The sequence below is a fragment of the Limulus polyphemus genome, unplaced genomic scaffold (assembly GCF_000517525.1).
Source record: "Limulus polyphemus unplaced genomic scaffold, Limulus_polyphemus-2.1.2 Scaffold659, whole genome shotgun sequence".
Classification (NCBI taxonomy): domain Eukaryota; kingdom Metazoa; phylum Arthropoda; class Merostomata; order Xiphosura; family Limulidae; genus Limulus; species Limulus polyphemus.
In genome coordinates this window covers 251,324-276,204 of record NW_013666269.1, presented here as the reverse complement: position 1 = coordinate 276,204, position 24,881 = coordinate 251,324, and the positions used below count along the sequence as shown (strand labels likewise).

Sequence of the window (24,881 nt, the reverse complement as noted above, 5' to 3'; positions counted from 1 at the left end):
TAATCTGTAGTCTATTCTAGAACGAAAAAAGACATAATTTATATGCATTTCCAATTTTTTTAACGTGGTTACGAGATTGGTCAAAACGACTAAACCCGTACAGAGATTAATTACTGAAAATAACAGATAAAATATAAAGTTTTTTCTCAAGAAGTGTTTGATAACTATCTCAACATTATAAAGATTTCTTATGTGAAATTTGAAAATTTTATGATGTTAAAAAGTGTTCTTAATCTTAAAATGAAAATTATTTTGCATGTTGGATAGGCAATATGAAAAAAGAAAAAAAAAGGCTTCAGAAAAACATTGCTTTCCAAACTTTAAGACTTAATAAAAAAGATTGATATTTTGCATATGAAAGCATTGTAATGTTTACTGATAATCTGCCAAATTCCGTTAACATGCGCCTACTAATTTAAAAGTTATAGCATGAAAACTATAACAAGCATAAAATAGTTACAAGGTTGGTCCCAGGGATCGAGCCTGTGCTTAAAGAGTTAAATGAACATATCCAAGTATTTTTGCAAAATATTTAGTACATTAGAAAACAAAAATAAGAATAATGATATGACTTCATAGCATTATACAAAAATTATATCTCAAAGGCAGACAGCAACTTTGCAAATTCGATTAAGAAATAGTTCCAGCTACATTAGTTAGATCATGGACTTCTAAATATGCTTGAACTGATTAAAACAGTCAGAAATTAATGTTCTGTGTGTGTGTGTGTGCTTGCATAATATATATGCAAATGAAATAACCAAAAATGCATTCAAGGTGTAGTGGGACAAAAAACAAAACAAAAAGAAAAATCTAAACCAAGTGCAAAGTAGCTGCTAAAGGTGAAACTTAAAGAAAGATAACTATGGAAAAAGATGTTGGAGATATTCATGTTCATCCAAATCACAGGTGAAAAACTGATGTGATATTAACTCCAAAATAACAAGTTCAAGAAGTTTGATTATTGTTCTTAAATCATACTCATTCTTATAACCTAAAAATGATAATACAACCAGCAACAGAATATTAATATTGCAATAATATAATGATCTATACTAACCCTCCAATATAATTTCTATCATAAGCAATATAACCTTCCAATTTTTGTCCTGCATGGTTTGAATACACTTACAGCTTTATTTGCAAGGTGTCTGTGTGTATGCATAAATAAAACTAATATTTCAGAATATACAATATGAGAACAAAAATAAAGAGTACAAGCTAGCTTTAAATGATCTGGTTTAATAGAATATTCATCAGCAGGTGTACTATGAAATAATATAAATTTACCAGAGTACTGATTTACTTTCATGTTTGAATAAAATTATCATAAATAATGTATAAAATTCACAGTGAATAGCATTAGTTAGAAAAAGTAAATTCCATTTATTAGTTGTACAATTGATGACATTCATAAGGATGGCATATTTTTAACAAATCTGTGAACCTTTAATAAATTATTTAATCCAGAAATTACACAAACTTGAACACACTGTATTATTCATAGTAAAAAATTTAAAAATAGCATTAAAACAGTTAACACAATATATTATAATTCACATTGCACAAAAATATTTGTATAAAAAAAAAATTACAGAAATTACATAATCTTCATTCTCATCTGATAATATTTTGCCAAAAATGAGCTATTTTGTACACTTTTATGCATATATCTCTTAAATTTTTTTTGTTTGTTTGTAGAAAACCACTTGACTCTTATTATGTCTAAATCAATGAATAAAACTTAAGGTACCATAGAAAACTCAGAACCACATTTGGTATATTACCTCATTATCTGATTTCTGAGCTGAAAGAGCCTTTTCTTTTAACACCATCCAAAGGCCAAATAGCGCCATTATCAGTCCATGTCCAGCATCTCCAAACATTACGGCAAACAAGAAAGGAAACGTAATGATTGTGTAAGGTGCTAAAGAAAAGAATACTACGTTATTGTGTGAAGCACCTCCACCACTCACTTCCCCACTGTGTGTATAACCAAAAACTGTACATATAAATGGTCTATCAAGGTCAAAATATTTTTTCATTAAATATTACAAAAAGAACCATTTATTTTAGGTTGAACAAATTACGATTCCCTATATACACTAAAAATAATAAAAATCATATATTTGTCACTGCCAATTATCTAAAATAGATTCAGCAAAAAAAGGAACTAGGTGTAATGAGAAAATACCCGCCTCTTTAATTCTGAAAACATTTAATTTTAAAAAAATCATTAGTTCAAGTAGCTTATTGTCAAAAAGCTATCCATGTGCATTAATCAACTTTTTTAAGCATGAATAAAACATATGCAAGATGTACTAATTTTTAAAATAATTTATTATTATACAACAAACACTGTTACTTCTTGTATGCATAGAAACACACAAAAAAAATGCAAATAAATTCCCGCTCTATACAAAACTAAAAACCAAAAAATGATGTTACTTTCTATTTTCTTTTCTCCTTTATTATCTGGTGTCATTTTAAGTAGCATTTTAGATAAAAACATTAAAATCAAGATGCTAAATTGATACTGACTAAGAACACAATAAAGCAGAAATATTTTTATTATGTTAAAATTTAAACAAACTAGAAATGAGTAGATTTATAAGTTACCAGGATTAACTTCTCTATAGCTGGCTACACCATATGCATCAACAATATTCTGAAAACCACGAGTAAACTTGTTTGTGCGATTGTATGTTGGAGGAGTCTCCTTACTGTCCATTCGATTCAAGATGGATGGCACTGTACTGCCACTTCTTTCCTAATTAAAAATACACCTGGTTACTTGTGTATATCAAATCTCAAGAGAGTGTACAGCTAATTTTCTTTACCATTTATTTTATAAATGTTACCTTAAATATGCAAGGTTTCATGAAGTAATGCTTTTTACCTTCTTATATACTTACCTAGGTTAAAAAATTCTGTTAGCTGACTGGTGTAGTAAGACATGATCATAAACAATGAAACTAAGCTAAATATTTAATTACTGGCACAAAAATGAAATAATAGTAGAAGGAAACTCATGAAGAATAAGCTGATCATTCTATTGGTTATAAATAATCTAATACAAATGTCGGAGAGAATTACAGAGATTTTTTTAAAGGTAAAATTATATGGAAGGGGCATGTCAAGTGAACTTGACTTAGTAAAGTAGAAGACTGAAGGTTCTAAATTTTCATTCTGGATTGTCAGTATATCCAGTGTGTGTATTAATATTTAGTTGGAAACTCATAAATTACCCTTTTTACATTCTATAATGACTGCAAATTGTAACAGGAAACCTCATAACAGTATACATCTATTTATTTTTCTTAGTTGTTTTGTTTTATTGACTTTTGAACCATGTAAATAGACTAACTACATCTCTCCTGAAACATGCCAGAAAGCTCATGTAATGATAATTAGGTTTTGTTAAAATATCAAATAAGAGATTATATTATTTTACAAAATTAAATTTTAACTAAAGGATTTTTTCAATGCTTGAAACCAGATGTGGCACACTGTCTACCAGTTGGACAACCCTACACTACATTTACTATATTCAGAGAAATGCACATGAATACCATGAGCACATGTGACAACAAAAACTGCTGTTTTAATTATTGTTTTAGAGGGTTTTTTTTAATAAAGGAATAAAACTTAATTATAACATATTTCATAATAGTATTTTCATTAAAATACATTAATACTAAAGTGGTTTAATTAAATTTTGGATGTAATGCAGTAACATATGCAGAAAGGAATTTAAAAAATGGCACCAGATGTCATAGGGTTAAGTAATCAACTGCTAAGGTTGAATCTGCTGGAGGAAGAACATACTTTACCAACAACCTAACACAACCGAGAAATTTCAGAATTCTTCCAGTGTGTTCTTAATTTTTAGAAATGCTGAAGAAACCAAAGTTATCCAGCCAAACAAAAGTTTGGGATTTTGATTTTTTTAAGAAAAATTTCTGAAACTAACCTAAACAAACAGATCCAAAACTTCTAATACTTCATTTGGTTAAAAATGCAGGAAACATGCATGTATCAGTATAATTAGAATATTACTTCAGATTAAAGCTACATAATATACTCTTATCACAAGTGAAATAATTTTGAGATTTGTTTTTCTTGATATTATCTTAACATTTTAAGTGACATATAAAACTCACATATCAGAAAATTTATACTTATATAAAAAAAATTATGTATGAGAAATGAAATCAATGAAATGTGACAAATTCAAACAATGTGATCGAAAGAGAAATTTATTTTTAGAAGTGTTAAAGAGCACATATGTTCAGGTTCTGGATATTCTTTTAACAACACAGAGAATTTATTACAGAGAGATATTCATCATCTATGGAAATAATACAAGGATGAGTGCCTAGGCCTTACAGCCTGTTTTTCCAACACCAAAAATGTTATATTTTTATTTTGACTACAGAAGATTTTTTCTATGCCTGAGGCCAAAGTTTTACCCCTTCCTCTTTATATACTTACTAAAGTATATTTAACATACATAGATTAAGACTCTTAATCCCCGTTTGTTCAACTAAGGATGTCCATGGGAAATTTCTACAAATTAAATAGCAGGAATTCTTGTTTCTAATTGCATCTTAAGGAGGAATTATCATACTGAGTTGAATATCTGGCTGGGTGTCCTGCCTTATTAAAACCATACCTTATTGGTATCCAGTCCATACAAAGTTAACATTTTCTCATGATATGTTAGTGTCAACATTTAACTTGATAGTAAGCAAAGTCCCCTTTACTTGTCAGAGATTTACCCTACCATTGCAGCTATAACTCGCAACCACCATAAATTCCTTGAAAAACTACAACAACAACTATTGTTAAAATGATGTATGACTAGCAGAATAATAATAAATTGCTCAGGCTTTTGCATAGCTCATACAGCTATCAACAGATGGTCTTCCATTTGGGAGAAACATGAAACCGGCTTCAGTCACTTTTCTAGACTAAACTCATAAAAAAAACTTGTTTACTGTTCTAAGGAAAGTTACTACTTCAGCTGCAATGAATCACTGTGGCCCTGGTCATTTCTAGTAACAAGTTGTCTATCTTTCTTCAGTACCTCCAGTATGCAACTGATAGGCAGTAGTGGGTACCCCCTTTTTTCTGTTGAATCTTACCTTTCCTTGCTTTACTGATATAGTTTATCACTACAGATATCTGTGTTCTTCAAAACTAAATTTTATGCACTACATGCTTTTGTAATTCTGGAAAAAGATAACTTTGCACTGAAACATTCTGTAATGTAATCATTCCAAGAAAGGGTTAATTTTTGACACTATTTACACTTGGTAATTATAATATTTCAACTGAACTGCAACAAGAGGATCAGCGCTTTTAACCTGTGTAGTCATAGGCCATGGTGAAAGTCACTATAAATGCAAGTTATCACCATAGATTGTAAACAGTCTGCTGTAATCTAAACAGTGTTATTACGTTAAAATAGTAAATATTTTGGCCTATTTCTATTCAGTTATTCATAATCATTAAAATATTTTAAAATCATGACAACGATATAAAGTTCTTGAACTAGATGGACTAACCAGTGTAAATATAAGAGATAAAAGGAGTATCTAACACAAGAGACTTACTGTTCCACGCCGCAATGCCATCTGAATTTTCTCAAGATCACAAACTGCACACCAACATTCTGAAATTAGACACTTCTGGGTGACATCCAGGTTAAAAAGATTCAGTGTGTGATAGATAGCTTTGATCTTTCGAACTTTCACAAACCAATTTTTGATATTTTTGGCAGCTGCTACTAATACTCTATGTCTGTGGTCTGTAGTTTGTCCCAAAACCTGGTAAACACAAAGAAAATTAACAGAGTTAAAGTAAACAGAATTAGCAAGCATATACTTAGATAATCTGCCTGCAAGTACAAAATTACTGAAATTTGAATGAATTGCAACAAGTAGATCAAGGCTTATAGCTTGACAGCCTAGATGAATATAAACATAAAAGATAATAGTTTTTGATTGGCTATTTCCTTGTCAAAATGATGCTTCATAATGAACATATACATATTTATCACTTTAAAGCTCACTCAAACAATTTAATCCTTTCCAGACTGAAAAGATGTCACTGATATCCCAGGATGTTTTCCTTCTCACAGTGGAAATGATTAACCAAGCTGTATGAAACGTCGTACAAAATTTCCAAAAAGTATATATTATGTGATTAAATAAATCATTTGACACAGTATTATCATTTTTCAGTTCATGAAATTTCCAAAATTTTGATGAAACTTTTGGAAATATATTACAAATATTTCCTTTCATCTTAAACTTGTAATTTATCTATTATTGATGAGTAACTTCCATTTTATATCTCCATTCAGTCCCTAAAATATTCCTGTACTTTAAAACACAGAAATGTAATTCAAAACAAAATTAATTCATTTTAAGTAATCTTCGAAAAAAAAAAAGATAAACATATATCAGTCATTAGAAAATTCTAATGAATTTTTTTTCCACCTAAAAGACAACTCACTGTATTTAAGTCTTCAATACGAGTCATAACTCCAATAGACATCTCCCTGCGATCAGCTGGGGTTTCTGGACATGGATATAAAGTGGCACGAAAACTAAAAACAAATTTTAAGAAATATATTAAACAGATATTCATTTATTGCTAAAACTAAGAACATTCTTAAGAGGTAGCCAGAAAGAAAATAAACCCACAAATACTCTTGTAAGACATAAGTATAATGGAAGACTGTCTTTGTCAATCACACACTTTACACTATAACAGTTGCAGGAGTTTATACTTGCTATATTTCTACACTATTTCAAATCATCTTTATAAGGTAAACATAAAAATATATAATTTACAATTTTTCATTAGAAATATATTAAAATATTCTCACAATAATCACATTTAATGCATTGTTAAGCAGTTTCATATTCTTATAGTAAAGAAATTTTTTTTTAAATAAAAAATAATGGTCAAGGCAAGTGACAAAAATTCATGCAACATTAGATTCTAGTATACCACACTTTCACATTTCATCTGATATTGGACAGTAAATCTGAATTCTCCATCTTTGGTGGAAGTCTCAAAGAAAGCCTTCCTTCACCATAATAGCTAGTTCAAGTCACAGTAGAATTAGCAAAGGCCATACAAGTGAAATACTTAACATATATTCTGTTCCCTTGTGTGTTCCTTTACCTTGCTATTTATGTTCACTTTATTCTCTGCATAACATTTTCAGAATATACATTATGAATACTTTTAAACTTAACTGTTGGATATCGGTTGAATACAACAACTTTTCCCAATTTGTTTTGCTAGTAAATTGTCAAATGCACAAGGGATATCTTTCTTGTATAACACCTATTAATTCAATATGGAGCTATATACAACAGTCCTTTACTGGATCTAATTTTGAGAATTTCCATGTTTCAAATGTGAATTTAGTATAGTACTGTGATATTGTGCATAGATAAAATGGCTAAATTTGAAACTTTATACAATTAAAATGCGAAATCTGAAGTTTTAAAATAGAATTTTGAAGTGATAAGTTATTTACTTCTTCCTTTGCTATTATGACAAATAATTGGTGAAATATTGCACATTTGATGATGCTACTTCTGTCACCTTTAGTGGCCCTGAACATGTTGATAAGTTTTTGAAGTATCTTAATAGCTAGTAATAAAGTTCACAGTACAACATCAACTTACTTGCTTGCTTGTTTGGATACAACAATAATAGCAAGTTTGAGTGTGAAGTGTACCATAAAAACACATTTACAATGACTAATAATTTGACAGAAATCATGCCTTAAAAATTATATACGAGTAGAATAATGCAAGTGACACTAGAATATTTTTATTGCCCCTCCCCAAATATTTTTGAATACCCACTGAGGTAAAATTTTATGTATTTTCAACACTTGAACAGCACTTTTTTTCAGCAGTTTTCAAGACCCTCTTGACATTTTCAAACTTGTGAACCTTTTTCTTAAGTAATTTGAATATGCTATTTTATATATATTACAAAAATGGCTTTCCATATAACAATGCTGATAAAATCATATATGATTATCTGAATAAAGTCAATATTGTTTAACATTTTAATTGAAACACCCCTGAACAACCTCTACAAATAATATTGAAATATACTAGGAAACAAATATCAAAAGGGAAAAAAACAATTGTATAAGCTCATATAGTTTATTCACATATTGAGTTAAGAGTTATCTTTAAACTTGTATGTTGATGTCACCATGTTTTTCAAGTTGAAGAATAAAATACTGTCATCTAAGTATCTAACATATGAACTTAAATGTCCTAGAAGTAGTTCTATTTACATAAATCTCAGGTCAACCACTAAGTGATTAAGAACATGAATAAAAGATAACCCAAATTTGATGACCAATATCAAATCATGTATACATAATCATGCTCTCATTGAATATGATATAGCAATATATCACTGTTTAAAGTTCTTGTGAGGTGAATTGATGAGACAAATTTACATATACAAATATTTTAATTAATATCTTAAGGCCACAACTTAATGACAAAGTTTGCAGTTAGTTTGTTTCTACCTGTAAAGAATGTAACTTCTGAATTTGTGAAATAACCATAACTGAAAATGGCTTACACTTTCAAGTACATTGAATATAGTTATTTAAGAATTGCTTAGTGATATTATAGAACATAAAATTAATGAATGGCTTTGGAATATTTTTTAGTACTTTTATAAGGTCCATTTTCTTTATTTTGTTGTATGCATCACCTAAATATTCTTAGATTTATTAGGGGTCTCTAATTTTGAACTTATGATCACACGAAAGGCAGCTGGTCAGCAGCACTCACTGCCAACTTTTCACCTACTATTTACCAATGAATAATAGGACTGACCATCACATTACATATATTTTAGCTCCATTTGTAGATCTGCAGTGAGATGTAAAATGATTCAACAAGCTACAATACAATTTCTTTGAAACATTATGTCTGACACCTAGGTAATGAAAAGAGAAATATATTACCAATAAGTTTATAACATACACGTATAACATGCATGTAGTATACACAGTTATATGCAAAATACATTATGAAACTGCTGATCATCTTAGACAAATAACAATATTACAATTATTATTGATAACCACAAAGGTGGTCCTTATTTGCAAGTACATTTTCAGGTTAAAAATTCTAAAAGCTCTCACGCTGTAATTTTGTTCCAATCTACAAAAACAAAAAAGCATTAAATGTTAAACTTGATCTATTTTGGACCTTATTTAGAGATTGCTCATTAGGGTTGAAGTTCTAGACTGCGGTGGCCTGGTACAATATATGTAATATGCAGTGTAGAAACACATATTTATTATGTATTATAAATTATTTATTTAAATTATATTATTATTTTTTTGCATGTACAATAGTATAATTACATTGTTATATGATTTTGTTATGGTTAATCATTTTTACACTGTTACAGTTTCCTTTTTGCTGTTAGGAAAGCATCTTCATTGATCCTATACAACTTGAAGGAGTAATTGTTTCTGTTCTTCTTTCTCTGTTATGATGGCATTATACTCCTCAGTAAGGGTAACAGCTCTTTCAGCATTGTAATTTACCATATTCAAGTGTTGAACTGTCTGTAGTGCCTCCCTGTAGTCCTCTCTGAACTCTCACAACTAAGGGTCATAATCAAGATGGAACATCGAGGCTCCTGAAGAAATCTGTTGTGTTCTTTGTCACGGAATCTTCAATTGACATGTCCTCAAATTTCCCAATATTCAGCTGGATCTACTTTGGGAATTCATCCGTGTCTTCCTTCTCACTTAGTGCCTTTACCATTGCTCATTTTGTCTCTATAGATACAGCTGAATCAAAGAATGCCAAACCAATGAGATCCTCATTGAGGTACCACAGATGTTCAACAAATTTTTGACAAGCAGTTTTGAAAGAGCAGAATTAACCTTTTTACACATAACAAGACATTGTATGAAGTTAAGATCATTATGAGGAGCAGAAATAGCATCAGGAGCAGTGAACTATGCCCTATGAATCGAACAACAAAGATGTAGATGTCATAGAGTCCTCGCTCCTCATGGCCAATGAGTTATCTGTCCCATAAACATCCAGATCTTCAGGGAATATAATGTCTCAGCCATCCATCATGCATGATGCAGTGCTCCAGGTACTATAAATCATGGACCACAAGGAGGGATGCCAAGAAAATTTATGGCTACTTCAAGAAGCTTTCAATAATTATCTCTAAGTTAGCTGACCTAAGTTGTATTGTAGCAAACTCAATGACGTTGTCCTTAACTTTCTCTATACCTACTTCATCATGCTCACCTGTAATTTCCTAATTGGATTCGTTTATGTCTTCCCAAGATTACTGGAATCGACTGAAAATTGCAATATCTGGACCAGAAGAAAGCCCTATACAATCTTTGAAAACACATGTCAGGACAAGTTCTAAGATACGATGCCAGCATGCCAAATTCAGAAGATTTTTGTTCAATCTTTGTTTTAACAGCACATAAGCTCTATTTCTGTGACCAGTGTTGCTTGCTGTTGTGTCAAAACAAACTGCATTTACATTATTGTCATGTGATACAAAATATTCCAGAAGTAAAAGCTAAGTGAATGGATTACTTATATAGAGAATTTTCTTGAAAATTTCTGAATAATGTTGAATACTCTGGAATATTCCAGAATGTGCTAGAATATTTCATAATAATCCAGAACCTACCAGAATTATTTAGAATATTCTGAAAATTGTAAAATGTTCAGTATATGCAGATATAAGATATAATGTGAGCTACAAGGTAAAATTCTGACAACCTTCAACAACCCCTAAATGTTACTCAATATAGGTAAAATATGGTGTGAATTACTTATTTATAGATTGGAACAAAATGAAGGGTGAGATTATGCTTATAAAACTTCAAATTAAGGACCACTCTAATAATCATAGGATTATAATGGTTGCTTAACCATATCCAATTACTCGTACATTACATGCACCTAATGTTTATCTAAATTACTCGTACATTGTGCAAATTGCTAATCTCAAAAGTACCATTTTGAAAACTATAAAAACAAGTGTTGGTTATGTATTTTCATAGTAATATGCACTATTGGTTTTTATTTTAAAATAATGGTAAATAATGGAATGAGCTTCAGTATGGGCACACATGGCTACATGGACCCACTAATACATAGTAGTTGCAAAGCATGCATATTTCATAAACCCAAACAAACCTTTATTTTTACAGGAAAAGCAGAATAGTTTGAATACAAGTATTCTAAAGTGCACTTAATGTGATAAACCTGGAACAAGAGTTCTGTTGCACACTGTTTATTTTGAGTAATATGATTATTAACTAGTCTTCTTGAAGTAATTTCCATACGGGGTAAGTTGATGTGACTAACCTCGTAACCAAAGTAATCATCACAGTTGTTTGCCATTCTAGAACTTTTAATATGTTTTGTGTATCTTCATGAAATTTGGCAAGGTTTCAGTCAAAATTACAAGCATTTTGTACACAAAAAATCTGATTTTTTAATTAAGCATTTTTATTGAAGATTTGTCTATGAATATATGGAATCAGTGATTTTCATCTTAATACTAAAAATATTTTTCTCCTGAAAATTTTCAAATTTCATCTGCATAACCTCTAAACCCTTCTAAATAAATATCAAACGTTTTTTGGTGTAAAACTTAATATTTTATATGTTATTTTCCCTACACTAACTCTGTAAGGACTCTGTTGATTTGACCATCTCGTAACCACCATAAAAAACAATGAAATAAACCTACATTACCCTTTTTTTTTCTAGAATGATTGCAGATTGTAAATGAAAAGACAACTGTTTATCCTCATTCACTCAGCAAATGTGTAGCTCATGGTACTGTATTAAACGACATAACAAGTGAGTTGCTCACGAGCATAACTTATGAAGAATTTTTATTCTTGTTTTTTGTTATCGTACGCACTCTAACCTTAACTAACCTAACTAGTTTCTGATTTTTACACTTCAGTTATTTTTATAACAATTAGTAAAAAATATTCATGAAAAACAAGCAATATAGTACTTATGTTATTATTTCGTTTTTTGCTGTTGATTGCCGATGGAATTGAAGTCTACTTTTTTTTAATAATGATGGTACTAGTATACTACTACTTAAATAATGCATCTAAAAACAAAGAATAACAACATACTCAAAGCAATCGATATCCTATAAGCTACTATAATTTAACTGGCTTTCTAACTAAGACAATAGGGCTTAACTGCTCGATCTGAACACCAGGAGAAAAACTTTTAAACTGAAGACAAAATTTACTATACTCTGTACTAAAAACAACATAGTATGTCATTCAGTTGATTAAACTTTGCTTTTCTGTTGGTTATAAATGATATGGTATAAAGCATCAGAGAGAATTACTGGCAATTTGTAAAAAAGAGGAAATGTGACAGGCTAGTGGGTCTGATTTTCTAGTTTGACTCCATAAACAAATAATATTGAAGGCTATAAAAATTAGACTTTGTCTTAGTACTATCTGTATTATAATGAGTAAATTTAAATTCCATATTTAAAAAAGGGGTGTAAATAAATTACAGAAGGGGGAAGACCTAGAAAACAAGTGTCAAAATTCTCATACTAGGAAAAATTGAAGGTTTTAAATATTTTCTTATAAACATTAACCTTACCTCCCTGGGTACCCTTTACTTTAGTGTGTTACATTCAAAATTTTATTATACTGCTTTTTCTTTATGTTATACCAATTAGAATAGCATAAAATGTTAGCTAATAATCCATATTTTAATAGTATACAAGTTTTAAGTTCTTAATTCCATAGGGAAATATATATAAACAAAATCCTGAATTTTCACTAGTGTAACACACATGACATATTTTGTCTTAGCATGCCATCATCCCTATTTTATCCATCACCCCTCAAAAATGTACAAAATTAAATGTAAAATACTCTCTATAAAATCATTATTGCTCAAACAAACCATATTTTTTATAGCCTTCAATTTTGTTTGGTTACAGAGCTATCAAGTAGAAAATCAGACCCCTCTTGCCAAACCCACCTGTCACATCCTCTCTTTCACAATTCGTTGATAGTTCTGTCTTATGTTTCATAACATATTACCTATAACAAATAGAAAGTCAAGGTTTCATCTATCAAATGACGTATTGTATAACGCTGTGTTCTGAACAGATAACCATCAATTTCACTCTGAGTAGCAAAATCGTTCCCATGGGAAAGTTAACAATTAGCTTGGATGAATTTTGTAACGGCTCTTTCGCATAGTTGGAAAGCCAGGAAAATTTTTAGAACACTAATAACATGCAAAAAGTAGACAAATTCACTTAATATTCTTTGGTGTATTATTTAAGTAACTAAAAATTGTTAAGTGCTTTACTATAATCACTAAAAAAAAAAAATACAGGCTTAACTCTCATCGAAAATTGAGGGCAAGAAAAAAGATTGGGCAAGTACTTTATTTCTTGTTTTTCATATTTATTCTTCATTTATTATCATAAAAGTAACTAAAATTAAAAGTATGGATCTTATTTAAGACTAGATTAGATAAAATAAGTAATAATAATAATATAATTAAAATGGTTCACGAAGCACGCACATGAGCAGCTCGTGGGTAATGTAATTCAATAGTGTAGTGTGAGTTGCACGTTCCCTGAGTGATTTACAACTTACAATGGCACGTATAGCAGTTAGACATAGTTCAAATGGCAATAAAAGGGGCATTAAAACAATAAAATTTAATTATAAATAGATGTATAATGTTAAGAACTTGGAGCTACTTAGGATAAACGAATGTAGTTTCATGTTACAATTTGAAGCCATACTAGAAAGAAAAGAAGGTTAATTTCAATTTTTTTTTGGTGGTTATGAGGTCAGTGAAATTGACCAATCCCATTTTAAGATAGGGTAGAGAAAATAACATATAAACTATAAGAATTTAGTGAAAAACAACATTTGAAATGCATTTAGGAGGTTTTAGGGATTACACAAAGGAAATTAGAGATTTTTGAGATGACGAAAAGTATTTTTAATTTTAACATGAAAATTTCTTAGCACACGGACTATTCAAAACAAATACTCAATATATTCATGGACAAAACTTTATTTCATTTTATTAAAAATACTTCACTAAGAAATATGACTTTTTGTATGTGAATGACTTGTAATATTAAGTGAAAGACTGACAAATTTCAAGAAGATATATCCAATATATAGAGTGTTATAAGTATTAAATTTATATCAACTTTAAACGAGTACAAAAGGTCACGTGACTCGGTCAAATTGACCGACCCTGTGTTGAGAGAGCTATAAACTTAAAACTTATTGATGATTAAAATTTGATTTATTAGCTATGTTTTGATGCCAAGCTAATTTATATACATTAATAATAAGGTAGCTTAACCATCTAACTACGAGCATCTTTTTCTGTGTAAGTCATGAGATTTTAGCAAGTTACATTCATAATTTAATTAAACTACTTTTTATTCATGGTATGCCAATAATTATAGCATAGAAACGTAGCTACTAATCCATATTTTAATAGTATATAACTTGAGTTCTTAATTTTATAAGGCAATATTAAAGAAAAATCCTGAATTTCCCCTAGTATGAGAATTGTGACATTTGCTCTCCAGGTATCCCCTCTTCTCTAATTTATTTACCACCACTCTGAGAAATACATAAATTACTCATTATAATGCTGTCATAATTTAGGCAAAACATAATTGTTATCGCCTTCAATCATATTTGGTTACAGAGCCAAAAACTAGAAAATCAGCCCCTCTTGCCACACCCACCTGTCACATCCTCTATTTTAGAAATTGTCAATATTTCTCTCTTACATTTGATACTGTATTATTTATGACCAATAAAAAGCCAAGGTTTTAGTCTATCAAATGACGTATTATATTACATTGTTTTCTGTACAGAAAATTGTCTATTTTGCTTCCAGTTCAAGCTTCATTCCTACAGGAAACACCTCGATGAACTTAGCTGAATTTTTAATGGCTCTTATCGCATAGTCAGAAAGCCAGAAAATTATGATATTTACAGGACATTGTCTGCTTTTTGCATGTTATTATTCTGTGTTCTTTGGTGCATTATTTAATGAAATAAAAAATAATTTAGTGCAGTAGTAGCATTAGTATAAAAAAAAAGTAGGGTTTAGTTTCACTGTTAGTCTCCAGCAAGAAAAAGAAGACCCAGGTAAGTACTTTATTTCTTGTTTTTTATGTATTTGTATAAAAAGTAACTAAAACGTAAAAGTCAGAAACTTATGTTAGATTAGGTAGAATAAAGAATAATAATAATGTTTCATGAGGTACTTGTCCTTGTCTTGCATAATTTCACAAGGTAACATGAAATACAAATTTGCCAAGTAATTTCCAACTTGTGTGGCAGGAATATTAGTTAGACACAGTTCAAAGATCAATCTTATATACTACTAAAACTCTAAGATTGTTTGTTTGTGGGCTTGTCTGGAATTAAATACAGCAAAAAGGCACACAATTCCACCATATTTCTAATGAAATAAGAATAGAAACAGAATAAACCAAGTTTCATTAAAATCGGGACACGGGTTACAGATTTAACCCCATTTTTCAGGTAACTTTTATGAACATTTCTAGATGAATTTAGGTACACTAGATCGCGCCATATATAGGTTTATCTATCTATTCATTTTTCACCTGATGAATCACTTTAAAATATCTTCTATACAACAATATATGTGCAACAGAAATTAAATGATGAGATGAAAATGTGTTATAACAGCGCGTAGAACGAAGAACAATAAAATGGACCTACAATATTATTAACTATTTGCAAATAGCAACTATGGAGACGAGGTAATAAAATAAAAAATGAAGTCAAGATGAAAATGTGTTATAATGGCGCATAGAAAGAAAAATAAAATGGACCTACAATATTATTGACTATTTGCAAATAGTAACCATGGAGACGAGGTAATAAAATAAAACTCAAGTCGAGAACAACAAATTTTATAAACGAAAACCTCTCGCTGAGCATTGGCTATTATATTATTTCCCTGTCAATGTTCCCATTTTCATTAAAAGGCATAAGATGACAAAAACAAGATCTTGAAGAATCTATCTATATACTACTAAAACTATGAGATTGTTTGTTTGCTTATTTTCTCAGTCAAAAAATCATTCACACTACCGTTCGCGCTCTTTACAAAACTTCTTACTTCACTTTTTTTGAAAAATGAAATGGTCTTTCCTTTTACTCACGATCAACAATCAAATATATCTTCTTGAATTATGAGTAACACGAATGGATTGAAATATTTAATTAAATTATCTCAAAATAAACCTTCATTTCGGTGCAGTAGTGAAATTAGCTTGAATTCTTCATAACCTCTGAATAGTGGTTGACCCAACGGGTCACGGTGGTCTAGTTATATATATGCATGATTTGATTGTACCATATCAAACGTATTGAATTTAATATATTTGCTTTAACACTTCCTATAGAAATGACAAGCCAACAATTTTTTTTTTTGCTCATTTCAGTGAGCGCAATTATAGATCGCAACTGAAATGAGCTAAAGAACTCCCCATAGTTACTTAGCGAGGCTGGGCGCTCTGTTGTGCTGGAAACACCCATAACATCGAAACCCAATTATTTTTTGCCAACATTGTAGTATATTCAGTCTTCTTTGGTTAAAAACAAAGACAATGCAGTTTTTCTTATTGAAATAACACATGGAATGACAAAAGACGGTTGTAGTCCACTAGACAATTATATTGTATTTATACTCTGATTCGAGGCATTGGGTTGACTTAACATTTTTTTCATTTATTTATCACTAATTTTAGTAAAATTACTGAAGGGTTTTTATAAAACTCCAACCTATCATGTTTTTAACAGGTTGTCAGCTTGTCTCACTATAAAGATGGTCCATTACTTGTGTGTGTAGATGTGTTAGCATCCATCATCCGGAGTTGGCTTTCTCGATTATCGTAATTGTTCTGTATAGTAACTGGAACTGTCCGATGATGTACACTGACTATTTTGTTTTAGGATTTTTGACAGAGAGGAAGAATTAATAAAACACCTTGAAAAGGGCACATTTCCACTATTTATAAGAAACAATTACTTAATCAGTTAAATAAGTCAATTACTACCTTCCACAAAGGAAGGTATGCAATTAGCATCTAATGAAATTATTAGAGATTAAATAACAAATGAAAGAATGAAGTGGAACATTATCTAATATTGTTCGTAAAACGGGTTTTGCTTTCTTAAGAGGGTATTTCAAAATAATCATCAAATGTATATAATTTTTATAGCACCCGATTAAAATTACTCAGTATGAGTAATGCCAGTTGTTTTATTTTATGTTTATGATATTTCAACCACTGCTTGAACTAAAGCAATTTTTGTTTTCGCTCATGCGTTTGGGTAGATAAAATTATTTGTTTCTTGATGTTTCATACAAAGCCACTAGAAAGTTATCTGCGCTAGTCGTTCTTAATTTAGAATTGCTAAGCTAGTCAACATCACACACCACCAACTCTTGGGCTACTCTTTACCAACTAAAAGTCGGATTGGCCATCACATTCTAACGCCTCAAAGCTGAAAGGACGTGCACGTTCGGTGACAGGATTCGAACTCGCGAGCCACAGATTGCGAGTGTAGTGCCCTAACCATCAGGAGGATTCAAGATAAAATCAAATCAAAAACATGGTGATGTTTCCTTAAGTATATACAAGAGAAACCGACATTTGAGGTAAAAGCCTTTATATAAATATCTTTGTACTAATGAAAGCAATTTAAGGATTTAAGACACTTTTATCTTCATCTAACTATATCAGGTAATTTCATAAAGCTGTTTCATGAGCGAATAGTTAACAAAGTTGAAGCTAGCAATAGAAATAATGTTTTAAAGTCTTGAATTTCTAGACAACAGCTCCTCTAACATCTTAAAAAATCATCCAGAAAAACAAATAAATTGCACATACTAAATCTTTTAATGGCCTTAAGGCCAACACTTTATATAGTTCACGAATATTATTCTTCATTTTAATATTCTTACTCTTCGGCTATTAGTAAGTAAAATACTTTAAACTAAAACATTTTTATCTGTAAAGTCATAAGCTTCATTTATAAAGCAAAAAATATTTCTCTTCCATTCTGCTTCATCTGGATGATGGTGAAAACCGTATACTTTCTGCCTGAGACATTTTTTAAACTAGTATAATTTTAAAGGGGTTATACATCTGACCGCTTTTATATATCTCAAAAGTAAGACAAAAACACAGATTTATTGTTGAAAATTATAACAAAATGTTAATAAAACTGATAGTTTATTTAAAAGCACAACTAAAATATACAGCGTATTATTAAGTATAAGAGTCAACTCCACGTTTATCCATTCTTTGATTTATGAATTTACAATTTTTTGGAGATGTCTCATCTTTTTTAAAGTTAAACATCACTGAAAAGTTTATTGCTTATAAGGGTCGATCGTGAACCAGTGATTAACTAACGACCTATGGATGTGTAGGCCCACGTTTGCGTTCTATTACCGAAAAAAAATCGCATTCCAAATTTTGAAGCTAGGTGTGCGTTATAAGGGTGACGGTCAAACCCTACTATTCGCTCAGGCAAGAGTAGCAAGCACAAGTGTTGACGGTGGGTGCTATTTACTAGCTGTCTTCTTTCTAGTCTATCAGCTCAGATAGCCTTTAGCAGTTTCCTCAAATATCCGAAAAAACTTTTCTTAGATTGGTAGTAGTCTAAAGAGTGGTATCTTACAAATTTGATTTCTCACTTAACTTAATCATACGCAGTGCTTTTTGTCCAAACCACTGTGAGCTGGAATACACAAAAAGGCTATATTATATATAAAGATACAGAAAAATCATTTTCACATTCTTATTTATGTTCCATCACATTGCTTTTCACTGTCTTAGCTTGGTTATCTCTTACTTGAATGTTATCTCTTGGTTATCTCTTACTTAGCTTGAATGTTACAAGGTACGACAACTTCTTAAAAGATTAAAAAGGAGAGAAAAAGACGAAAACATTTAATTATTTAGAGAATCCGTGAACTTTGTATTTTGACTTTACAAAGAAAAGAAGCTTGCTTCTATTTGTTATTAATCGACGCAAACTGCCTTCACATTTACATTTCAGAGGAAAAAATGTAGTAACGAGTAACTACTTTTTGAAATTTTTTCGTTTTTAATATTGTTAACAGAATTATTGTTAGTGTTTTCTTATGCTTCCGAAAGTAGTATTATGTGGTAAGTGCAATTCGTGCTAAGAATAGAAGTTGCGAGATAAAAGCATTGATATTATAATAACTCGACTCAATGTTGAAGTTGTTTGGTAAGAGAAACATGTTTTTTAAACATTACATTTTTCTAATGTGTTTAAGCAAAATTTTAATACATAAAACTAATACACAATTTCCATTTATAAAATAAACCGTAATATATTCGAAATAGAAACTTAGAAATGCTAACTGTATCACTTTAGGATCTGTTGGTTTCGTTTATATATAATTATGTTATGCTAAACTCGCAAAATATAGTAGAATTTACATATTTGTACATACTTACTCTATGCAGTAACCACGTTTTGAGTTACAATAATCTATTATTTGCAAATTTCAGCATTATTCTTCAATGTACCATTCTTGTGATAACCAAAATTCATTTTTATACATATAATGTTACAGTTTGAATATTTGATGTGGGTTTTAAAATAGCACATTTCTTTTTCACAAATAAACAATAATTTATTTCAAATTGCATTCACAGAATTTACAAAATCAGAAACTACGTGTTTTGTTAAGTTGAATGAGATACCGTGAACATTTATCCAGTTTTCCATTCCAAAATTGTCAATATTATATAGAATTACACTCCATACATAATAAATTTTATCTATAATAAACGTTCATGTTAATCCTTATTTAAGTTGTCCTTATTTAATACCAAAGACTCTATCTAATAACTTCTCAAAATATCCGACACCTTTCCGAAACTTTAGGGACGTTTCATTGACATTCCCAGCAGTTGTCGTTATGGGATGGTTTAGTGTTGTCGCTTCAGATTCTGATTCGGTACTAGAATAAAGAGCATGTGAAAAAGTGGCATTGGTAACCCTTTTGTTTGATGAAGTTGTAATTGTATTAACATTTGTAGTCTTGCTACTTGGGGGTTTTGTTTTACGATAAAGGGTTCTAGTACTGTTACTGATAGTTGAATTCGTTTTGAAAACAGCTTTTGTAGTTTTGTTAATGACGGGGTTTGTTTTATGAACAAACGTGCTAGTAATATTACCAGGAGAGAAAGTTGTCTTTATATCAATTTCGGTATCCGTGCTGGTATACAGTTTTGTTTTATGATCAAAGGATCGAGTAGTATTGCTGGAAGGAGGAGGTGATTTATTACCAGCTTCTGTAGTATCGTTAGAGAAGGACTTTGTTTTATGATCAAAATTCCTAGCAGTGTTATTGGAAGGAGATGTTTCACTATCAGTTTCTATAGTGTTGCTTATGAAAGGTTTTGTTTTATGGCTATAGGAATCAGTAATGTTGGCGTGTGAACTTAAATTCTTGTTACTGTAAGATATATTTTTATGAAACTCGACATCTATCTTTCCATTACTAGAAAACCATATCTTATAGGACACAATTCTGGAGTTACTGTTCAAAACTAAAATATTTTCGAGTGGTAAACTACTATTCTTAGCCGCGAATTTGTTCTTATTACTGTTCAACGATAAGTTGTTCTTGTGGAAAGAATTGGCTTCATTATTGAACGGTGTAGTGAGATTTTTATATTTGAATGGAAATATGCTTTCATCAGAAAAATTATCAACTTTGTTTTGTAAACCTAAATTTATTACATGGAGTATATTACTTTTCTTGTCACTGACAAAGAGAGTGCCATTTATGCACCTGAAGAATGTCATCGTTTCATTAGATACAGTAAATATGTTCTCATTGAATAATGAATATGGAATGTTATGGAATGGAATAGATTTAATACTTAAGTTAAGGAACTTGTTTTCAAAGAGCGTTATATTTCCAGAGATAGCATCACTATCGTTATTACTGAAGAGTAAAATCATACGAAGTCCAAACTGAATACTATCATCGTATATTGGTACAACTTTATCATGAGCAACACTGATAGATCCATTGCTAAGAAGTAATACTGTTTTATTTTCAATGCTAAAACTCTTGCTGTTAAACGGTGGTAAGCTGAAAGATACATTTTTTTTATCAACATCGTAGACATTCTCGCCATTAAAAGAGGATGCTTTTGCCTGGAAAGTGCTGGTTGTTTCGCCATTAAAATCTGAAGTTATTTTATTTTCAAAGTCAAGTTTTTTGTCTCTTATGGTTTCATGTTTATTATTAAGGGTCAAACTATGGTATGGGATTATTGGTTCAGTACTTTTGTTCCTAATAGTAACGTTGAGAAGTGAAACAGTTGTAGGTGTTGCACTCTTATTGTTGAAGGAAGAATCGTTTTTATTGTCTGTGATATTCATCGTTTTTCTGAAGGTTTGCTTGTTATTCCTAAAAGTAATGTTGAGAAGTGAAACAGTTGTAGGTGTTGCACTCTTATTGTTTAAGGCAGAATCGTTTCTATTATCTGTGATATTCATCGTTTTACTGAAGGTTGACTTGTTATTCCTAATAGTAATGTTGAGAAGTGAAACAGTTGTAGGTGTTGCACTCTTATTGTTGAAGGCAGAATCGTTTTCGTTTCACTTCTCAACATACTATTAGGAATAAAAAGCCAACCTTCAGTAAAACGATGAATATCACAGATAATAGTTGTAGGTGTTGCACTCTTATTGTTGAAGGCAGAATCGTTTCTATTATCTGTGATATTCATCGTTTTTCTGAAGGTTGGCTTGTTAGGGGTTTGTTTTCTGCTAATCGTCTCATATTCTGATGCTTTCCTAGTAGTTTTCATTATGTAATTATTTATAAATAGAGCAGTATCACTAGAATCTTTGATATCTTTATTTTGAATAGTTGCGTTTGGATGACCTACTTTCATTTGGTAGCCTTTCTCCCCTTTTTGAAAGTCATTTGTATTACCGTAGGTCAAAATAGATTTAAAATCTGATTTACTATTGAAAAGTTTATTCTTATAATTTACTTGGATATTTTTTGCTAATTTAAAGACGAAATTGGAGCTATCTGACTCCTGTGGATTGTACACTGGAGCGTCTTCATTGTTTTTTTGGTTTTCAATGGACTTTGATGTACTTTCTGCTGTTTGATACCTTGGAAAACCAAAAGGAATTTCTTGTTTAAGATTCTGCTTATCCTGTTCCGTATCCTTATTAATCAATTCCAGTAAAGCAGCGTCAGAATGATTTGACACTAATTTCTTTACTTGAACAAATTTCGGTGATTTTATTGTTTCTGAATTGAATGTCCTTATAGAATTTTTACTATATTCTGATGGAATATGCATATATCCCATTATTTTAGGAAGACTGTGTGGTACCAATTTTTCACTGTTTATATCTTCCAAAACCCTATTAAGCTTGGGGTGCCTGTTTTTCTCACCAAAATCTTTCAATTTATTGATATGAGGACGATCTAAATTTGGCATCATTTTAAGGGACAATGATTTGTGTTCTGAGTTTCGAAGCTTTAAACTTGAAGTGCTAAATCTATGGTAAAATGGTGTGACGACTGGCGAATGGCCTTCTTTTAATTTCGATTCGAATATATCCTAAGTAAAAAATATATATACATTTATATACATATGTGCACACACACATATAAATATACACTTGTATTTAATGGATAATTCCATCAACAATTATCTTTACAGCAATATAGTTTGAAAGTTCGATGCTACTTCAAACCTTTCGATAAGATCGTTTTAACTGTTGGGTATCTTCAATTTGCAAGTTATTAATACCAATACGTAGACTTCAGTTTTGAATAAACTTTACATTCAGTTTACAACAATATTTTGTCATTACAACTTATTCTTTTTTAGTATATTTTCCAATAAATGGAACATTCAATTTAGTAATATAATTTAAACATTATATCCAATTAGATATGCTCATTACTAGGTATATACACATATATATTTAGTTCTGGTCTACGTACATAGCTTCTTTCAATCAGAAGATAATATTAACTAAAATGAGCATTTTATCAGGGCCTTTTATTCATTTCGTGATTTGGATAAAATAATAATGAATTATTCACATAGATATTTCTCATCGTTAATAAGTAACCTTGTTTACATTAAAAAATTATTACCTTATTCTCTTCCGCTATTTTATCTCCATAATATAGCGTTAATACTTGAACCCAAAGTACCGACTGGACTATCAAAAGCGATGCAAAAAAACAGTTTCTCATGATATCTATAAAAAAAAATCCCACTATTACTCTTAGTCAAGACGAAAATAACCAAATAACAGCTTTAATTAAAATTTCGTATTATATTAAATCGCCTTTCACAAGCAACGCAAAAATTAACAACATTTTAAGGGCATTTTGAATAGAGAAGTCTCATATATTGCCCGTTGTGATACAAAAAAAGAGTTGCACGTAAATTAATACTCACCTGTACGTATAACTTATTAACATAACAAAAATCAAATTAGTTTTATCAATTGATTTAGTCCTATCGATTTGTATAGCTAATCTACGCAATTTTGATGCCTCCTGGGAATAATCTAACATTTTTATAAATTCCATCTTAGTACTGCTTTATTCTTATTAGAAAAATCACGCATTTCTGTATTACTTTACACCGAAATTTGTTATTCTAACTGGGTAAATTAAGGTCAATGAAAGTATATTCAATAGAATATATTAATTTTTAAAATAAGATGTATTTATGAGACAATTCCTGAATAAAGATGTTCCCAAATGGATCAGTGGTAGGTTTACAAATTTAACTCGCTAAAATCTTGAGTTCAATTCCCAGTGGACAGAGGGCGAATAGCCTATTTGCTTCTTTGCGCTAAAACAACAACAACTGAAGAAAGATCGATAGCACATAAAACATGTCCGATTCAAGCACATTTTTTGGATATTCAAAAAACTGACTGTTGTGTTCATTGTGATTAAGAGTTTGTTTGCTTGTTTTGAATTTCTCGCAAAGCTACTTGAGAGCTTGCTGCACTAAAGGGAGGGCAGCTAGTCAACACCACCCACTGCCAATTCTTGACTACTCTTTTTCCAATGAATAGTGAGATTGTCTGCAACATTATAACGTCCCTACGGCTGAAAGAGTGAGCATGTTCAGTGATGGGGGTTTGAACCCGCGATTCACAGAGCGCCAGTCGAGTGCCTTAACCAGGTTGTCATTAACAGTATAACCTTCAAAGTATTAGTTTGCTGAGGTACCTTTGGGAAAAACAATATTATCTTAAGTCAAGATAATTTAAACTGTTAAGATATTTCTTAATAAACATAAAACGTTGTTATATAAAATGATAAGGCATATTAATTCAACTAGTAAAGCAAAATCAGTATAATTTTATAAACATTCTCTTTCTAATCTTCCTCCCACCACCCCATGGCTCAGCGGTAATTCTGTGAACTTAAACACCCTCGGCGGACAGAGTAGCCTTGTATTTAACTCCAAGCAAACAAACTCAAATCTCCCTAATGACATGATTACGAAGGACATAGTGTTTGTTTGTTTTAGTAAGAAAAAGTAAATATTCTATGAAGAGCATATTTGATATAGATGTACCAATTGCACAAGGCAATAATTACATAGATAACTTTAATTCGTAACATACATACTCATTGATAGAAGTTGAGTGGTTCATAATAGGATCGCCC

The 24,881-nt window shown here is 30.5% G+C and overlaps 1 protein-coding gene across 2 annotated transcripts in view; it reads right to left on the bottom strand.

The window, feature by feature from the left end:
• Positions 1 to 24,881, bottom strand: part of LOC106459775 (V-type proton ATPase 116 kDa subunit a-like) — an 89,862-nt gene that overhangs the window by 28,225 nt on the left and 36,756 nt on the right. For both annotated transcript variants that reach the window (XM_013919431.2, XM_013919432.2), the window contains exons 8-11: positions 6,523 to 6,616; positions 5,619 to 5,831; positions 2,620 to 2,770; positions 1,788 to 1,927 (exon numbers count right to left, since the gene is read on the bottom strand). In XM_013919431.2, the coding sequence (XP_013774885.1) occupies positions 1,788 to 1,927; positions 2,620 to 2,770; positions 5,619 to 5,831; positions 6,523 to 6,616 (598 nt within the window). The remainder of the gene's footprint in view (positions 1 to 1,787; positions 1,928 to 2,619; positions 2,771 to 5,618; positions 5,832 to 6,522; positions 6,617 to 24,881) is intronic.